Genomic DNA, 7,496 nt, shown 5'->3' with positions numbered 1-7,496 from the left:
GATCTAGCTAATTGCAAGTCAGAGACCTCCTTTGACCAAAAAAAAAAAAAAAAAATCCTAAAACATCTCTAACAAGCTTTCTGTTTCATCTCTATCAATATGTAAATCAATTTTATCTAAAATAAAATTGACTGTTCCATTCTTCCTTGGCCACCGGAGAGAGAGAGAGAGGTAAATTTATCTACATCAAAATAGTGGTAGAAAGAATCATGAAACACTATTATCACCTCGGTTCAATTACAGAGTTAGAAAACAAAATATAAAAAATCAATGAATCTCAGGAGTTTTAAGGCTCCAAGCAACTACCATTAAGCACTAAAAATGAGTGATTTATCATATAGGGGTGTATTGAGAGCTTTATAAAATAATGCATAAATTACAAGTTTATCAATTTTATCTATTGCTTACTGATTATTCACATACACAAACAACTATTCAACAAATCAGGTATATATAAACATATATAGCACTAAGGTATATTAGATCTATAGACATATTTTTCTATATTTATTGGTGGTGGCGGCCGTGGTGATGGCAGTGTGGTGGTGGAGGTGAGACTGGCGGTGGTAGTGTAGTGATATTAATAAGACTTTAGTCTGAAAAATATTTGCTATCTTTTAAAAGGGAAACATTTCATGCCCAAATAAGCTTGTTTTTTGTTGATCATGAAGAATATTTTTCATTGACTTTTGTTTTTCATTATATCAATTGCCAGTAATTACGGACCAAGCAAAAGACTCGAACCCAAAATCTTCAATATGAGAAACATCTGTACTACTTGAGCAGCACATAACAATTATTTTTAAATCGAAATTAAAATTTATATTTTACAGATTTGATAGCACACTCATTGATAGATACACACACCCACTAATATATATATATATATATATATATGTATATACGTATACATTCTAGCCTTTGATACCGCATCTTCAACTTCCTAGCACTACGTAATACATCAGCTTAACCACAATTCGTCATGCCTCCAAAAGCTGCACCGCCAATATCAGATTGAAATGCATCGTAGCTACAATGCACAAATCAAAGATAGCTATAGTTACTGAATTCCGTGAACATGCTGGATTTGATATGCATGTCACCCAAATATATTTTGAAAACCATATATGCTTATTAGATAGCTTCAATTAATGTATGAAAACGATGAAAAAAAAAATGAAAACAATGAAAACACTTCTGGTGTATCTCAATTTTAATGGGGAAGGATTTTCTTCCATCCACTATTTTACTAGAGGGGTGTTTGTTGGGGTTTAGAGAGCCACCACATGTCTTATTTTGATATATAATTTTAAAAAAATAGATTTATTCGATAATCATAATTATATGTTTTCATTACATTTGTTTAAAGAAAATGAATAATAGGTATAATTTTGAAATTATCCATTCATTTTTTTAATGACCAATATGAAAAAAAATTTATGGATAAAAATATGGCATCAATCTAAACTTTATCGTGCATGATCTAGACAAAAAAATCAAACAAATTATACGATTCAAATCGTCGAAATGAGATTTATAATGTATCTGACAAACCAATTATCACACTTGTATTTCAACAGTAATTAGATAGAACTCCTTCCCATATTAATAATAGAAAGTAAAAACATGAAAGATGGTTTGTTTTCCTCAAATTTTAAGAGAGGTCTATACAATTACTCTAAACTATATAACCAAACACATATTTGTTTTATTCATTATTTGAGAAGAGGGGTAGAGGGGAATATAGGTGTTTGGTTGTAGCGTGTGAGCTATCTAATATTGTTTAATATAGTGTGAATAAGAAAATAGGGGTTTAGTTGTACTATTTAAATATTCTAAATTCTTAAATTACTATTTTTACACATTAGATTAAATTTTCACTATTATTGATTTGCAGAGATTGCCTTGAATTAGACTATATGAACTGAAATAAGAAACAATAGGGACCAAATAGATGCATCTATTAATTTAGGAATGAAGTAAAAAATGTGACTATAGTCTAGGGTATAACAAAATATGACAATTTTAAAAAATTCCGTTAAATACAACAAAAAAAAGAAAATATATTGAATTTTTATATATATTTTTTATTATTTGGTGAATTTTTTAATTTTTTATTTTCTCAAATATTACTCTTTTTAAGTGTATATAGATTAGGTGTATATAAAAAATAAAAAAATTTCGTAAAATATTAAAAAAATCACTAAAATAGAAGAAAAAAAAAAACTCAAATTTCTAAAAAATAAATTAAACCAAACAAGGTAAATATAATTTTTTCATCCATATAACTATCGAATATTGATGCAAATAAGCTAAGTATAACACCCACGGTAATTAGGAGAGGTTGGTGTAAATTTCCCTAGCCAAGCACTCATTCTTTTATTCATTATTTGAAGTACAGAGAAATATGGGTGTTTGGTTGTAGAGGGTAAGTTGTCTAAAATTGGGTTAGTAAGAAAATAGATGTTTAGTTATACAATTTAATTTGTCTAAATTGTGAAAAAAAAATTTAACCATTAGATTAGATTTTTCTCATTAATGATTTGGACAGATTGTCTCCAATATGAACTAAAATCATAAACAGTAAAGACTAGACATATGCAATTAATAATTTAAGAATGAAGTAGAAAAAGTGACTATATTTCAGAGTATAAAAGTAAATTTAAAAAAAGACTACTAAAATAGTGTCCAAGTCTTGTACCACTTTCAATTGCAGCCATTAGAGTCAATAGCAAACCTTTATTTTCACTACTCATTTATTACTTCCATGATTTTATTTTTTTTATTTTTTGCAAGATGATTTCCAATCAAGTGCTTTGTATAAACATCAAAGGAAATAAAATAGTTTTATTTTGTATGATACAAATAAAGTGCTAAGATACTGAAAACAGACTAGATAGCAACCATAACCAAGCTATAGTTTTTCATGATCAAGCAAAAGAATGCAGAAATTGATTGTAAATACTTACCAAAGGACACCACTTGCATTGGCTAATTTCACCTTGCTCTGTTCCTGTGAGAGTGCTTTTTAAATCTCTTTCCGCTTTTGTTTCGTTCACCTTCAATGATCCTCACAAGCCATTGAGGTTTTCCTCTAGAGAACATAAAATATCCCATAACAAGTCCCCACATCAGCCCACATATGTAACCTGGTAATATGACTTCCCAATGGAATCCACTTGAAGTATTGTCTTCTTGTTGAAACATCAAGGGTGGTGGTTGTGGTGTCCTTGGATTGCATGCATTTAACAATGGAGGTCCACATAATGCCAAGTTGTCAATGTAGGAATCAATTGAAAATGTATCAAATTGGTTGCCTTGTGGTATCGGTCCTATTAGTTGATTCTGCGAAAGGTTTAAGACTTCAAGGGATTTCAAATTCCTTAGTTGTTGAGGGATCTCCCCAGTGAGTTTGTTGGAAGAGAGGTCTAACCATTCGAGCATTGTCAAATTAGCAAGAGATGCTGGTATATGACCTGTACGGCTATTGTGAGACAAGTTGAGCCCTCGGATTGAATTTAGCTTTCCAATGATCTGTGGAATTTCACCTTTGAAATTGTTTTTCGATAAATCAATTGCAGTGAAAATGGTTAGGACTTTTACCATTTCTATGATTGATCCTTTGATTATTATAGTCAAACAATCATTATAGTAATATGTTGCAATTGAATGACTGGGCGTCCCTAAGTATTGCAATTCAAAACTAGCTTCGTCGACATTCATCATAGCATTGAGATTCTTGAAATATTTTCTTGGCAATGGACCAGTAAAATAATTGTTTGATAAATCCATAACTCGCAAGTTGGGGAAGGGAAATTTGAACTTGGAATTTAGTATAGGTCCATGGAATTTGTTAGATCTCAAAATTAGAACTTGTAGCGAAGTTAAATTTTCCAACCAATATGGAAATTTATCGGAGAACTTGTTATGTCCAAGGTCTAGCACTCGTAGCATTTTGCAATTCTCTAAAGATTTTGGTACTGGCCCCTCAAATCCATTGCTATCTAGGTTGATAGTTTCGAAGGAATTTTCCTTCGCAAATGTATCAGGAATAATGCCAGAAAAATTATTCTTCTGCAGATCGAGTATAGAGAAATATATGCTGAAATTTCCTAAACATTGTGGAATAGAACCATTAAAGCTATTACTAGATAGGACAAGAATTTGAAGGGAAATTGCATGACAGCATGTCTAGCTCTCCACTGAAGTTATTTGATGAAAGAATGAGATTAGAAAGGTTCACGAGTTTGAAGGTTGAACTTGGAAACCTACCATATAGGTTGTTATTGCTCAAATCAACAGTAGTTAAATGAGTGGATTTGAACTCTTTTACATGGCCAGTCAATTTGTTATTACTGAGGTTGAAGTAATCCAATGCTGGTAAGCTGAAGACTCAAGATGGAATTGTACCGTTGATTAAGTTATCATCTAAACGTAACAACGCTAGATTTGGAAGTCCAATTATTTGTGATGGAAGAGGTCCTCTTAGCTGAATATTCGACAAACCTAAGGCAACAAGTTTTGTTAGGTTTGCACCCAATGATGGAAATGGACCGCTGAAGCTATTTGAATCAACATATAAATAAAGAAGACTTTTTACATTAGGTAAAAAATCTGCAATTTTACCTTCAAAATTATTACACTCAACTCCCAAGGAGACGAGATTTCCAAGGTCTGAAAGTGAAGATGGGAGCATGCCAGTGAAATTGTTATATCCGATGTCCAAATCAGTCATTTCCGTAAGGTTTCCGAGGGACGTAGGGATGGATCCATAAAATTTACAATCAGAGGCATACAACACTTTCAAGGACTTCAAATTCCCAATTGAGTCGGGTAGTTCTCCAGAGAAATTAGTGGATGAAAGGTCCAAGTACTGGAGAGGATTGCTTGAGTTTATAAACTCGGGAAAATAACCAGTGACAGCAGAATTATCCCATATACTCAGCTCATTCAGATGTGGTAAATGGAATATTCCGTCAGGAAATCTTCCACGCAATCCACAAGAAGAAAGATGGAGAAGTGTTAAAGAAGTCAGATTGAGCAAGGAATTCGAAACCACTGAAGATATGTTTACAATTGCAAGATTAAGTTCTCTTACCTTGGTTAAGTTTTGAACAAGTAATTCAAATCCAGGTTCTTCCAACCTCAAACCAAGATTGTAAGAGAGATCAAGCGAGACCAATTTGCTCAGAAAGGAGACTTCTATAGGGACTTTGCCAGAAAAACTAGAGTCAGAGAGGTTGAGGTGTGTCAATCTGGTGAATCGACTAAATTCAGATGAGATTCGAGACATGCCAAAGTCATTGAAAGCAAGGTTGAGGCTTTGGAGGTGAGGAAAGTAGTAGAAGATGGTGCTATTGGGGTGGATGGTGCCTAGGAGCCAGCTGCAACTGAGGTCGAGGCCAGTTACTTGACTTGTGTTGTTGTCACACTCGACCCCATCCCATGAGCAACAATCAGAACCCTCCTTCCACGACTCCATCTTCGGGTAAGAAAGGATTCCGACAGAATCACAGTAACCGTAGGAAGCATCATTATTGAAGGAAAATTGTTGCTTAAATTGGAGCAATGCAGAGGTCTGTTGTTGAGTGCAGAGTTGGGCATGCAAACAAGTAATCTGGAAAAAACAAAGAAACAAAAAGAGGGGAAAGAGTTGATTGTTAGAGACCATCTTTGCTCCTAGATTCAAAAACAAAGGTTGTAATGCTTGCTGACTATTAACAGGGGAGACGCCAAATGCTTTATAGGCAAATGTAGGTGCAATGCAAAGCCTACAAACAAGTAAAGTGACTTTGACTAAGTCAGTCTTCATTGATGTCTACAGAAGCTGGACCCCATGACGTGTTTTTCACTCATCAAGGAAGACTTGACTTCATAAATGTTGATCATAATCAACCGCTTAAAATGCTATACGAAATAAAGTTTGACACATCTACGGTGTATGTACTTAAAAAGACAATACATCACAACATAGTATACATAACATAATTATAATGTTTTGTAATCAACACTGCAACATGTTGTAATTTTTATCACCATAACATTTCTTACCACAAATAATTTGTAACATTTACACTATACCGTTCATAACATAATCATAATAATATGTAATTTTGACTTTCAGATGTACACCATAAATTTGTTCATTTATAATTTTTAGACAAAATGACATAAGACACTCACCACAAATTATGTGACTTTTACCGTAGAAAATCGTAATTTTGTTCATCTTGGATGCTTTAATTAGTCAAAATTTTTTAAAATTGATGTGATAATTGAAGCTACATCAATTCCCCCGCCCCCCACTAAAGGAACATTTAGGAGTTGATTATGAGACAGCATAGTTGATTAGATCCCATATTTGGAAAAGTTATTTGGTACTTCATGGGTGTCGCATGTCTATACTCCCCATTAATCATCATACATCATATCTCTTGCTATTTCTCAATTACTCAATACAAAATCATAAATTCCACCCTTTTTCTCTACACAAAATTTAAAAAACACCACATCGCCATGCCAGTTCCACCAAATAACTTCTCTCATATTTGCAATGCGAAGCCTACAAAACTAAGCTAGTCTTCACTCATGTGAATAGAGCCCCTATAGCGTGTTTCCCACGTCAAGGAGGACTTTGACTCCATAAATGTTGATCATAGTCGATTTCTTAAATGCAATAGTGGGTGTTTGAGGTTTGTTTATTTGGTGACTATGTTTTTGGTTTATTTTCATTTTTATTGAAAATTTAAAAAATTTTAAGTTTCTAAATTTAACTTGATAAGACAAACCACAAAATTTAAAAATAATTTTAAAAAGTCTAGAAAAGACAAAAAAAAGCTTTAAAAAAAAAAAGACTTTTTGGCTTAGTTTTTTCATTATTTTGATTTTTTTTTAAAAATTATTTTTTAGAATCGTCTATGCAAGATGGCTTGAAAAATAAAAAAAACTTTTGACATAATTTTCAAAAAAAAAAAAAAAAAAGATGAATTACACTAACGGTCCTTGTAGTTAGGGCTTGTGTCACTTTGATCATTGATCTTTTAATTGTGATACATTTGATCTTGAATTTTGAATCTCGTTCCAAATAAGGACAATTGAAGACATTTTTACACCATTTCAAGAAAAAATCGTCAATTTGATAAAATATAAACTAGTTTAACAAAAATAAATGTCAAAAATTATTTTTAAATTTTCAAAAATTATTTCTACCCACCAAAGATAAAATTATATAAAAATAATAAATCTTTAACATTTTATTTATTTTATTTTATTTATCAAATTATTTTTTAATATGTGTTTGGATGATGATCATGTAATGCGTGGTTTATTTTATTGATATTTTTTTATGGTTATCATGTAATAGATAGTTGTATTTGTTGTTAATAGATATTTTTGGATGGTTATCATGTAATGGATGGTTATTAGATTTTTGATGTATAATCGATATGTTTAATATATGAAATGTTTTTGATTTTAGATTTTTTTATTCAATGCAT

General features: G+C 31.7%; 1 protein-coding gene across 1 annotated transcript; it reads right to left on the bottom strand.

The window, feature by feature from the left end:
• Positions 1 to 966: 966 nt before the first annotated feature.
• Positions 967 to 5,812, bottom strand: LOC114314716 (uncharacterized). The gene is made up of 4 exons (XM_082923281.1): positions 5,669 to 5,812; positions 4,411 to 5,617; positions 3,002 to 4,112; positions 967 to 1,030 (listed from the first exon to the last, which is right to left on the bottom strand). Exons 1-4 carry the CDS (start codon positions 5,810 to 5,812, stop codon positions 967 to 969), a joined length of 2,526 nt encoding a protein of 841 aa, XP_082779407.1.
• Between the last annotated feature and the right edge of the window lie 1,684 nt (positions 5,813 to 7,496).

This window comes from Camellia sinensis, chromosome 4 (genome assembly GCF_055761805.1).
Source record: "Camellia sinensis isolate YWXY chromosome 4, ASM5576180v1, whole genome shotgun sequence".
Classification (NCBI taxonomy): Eukaryota; Viridiplantae; Streptophyta; class Magnoliopsida; order Ericales; family Theaceae; genus Camellia; species Camellia sinensis.
This window is presented reverse-complemented; position numbering and strand designations above follow the sequence as displayed.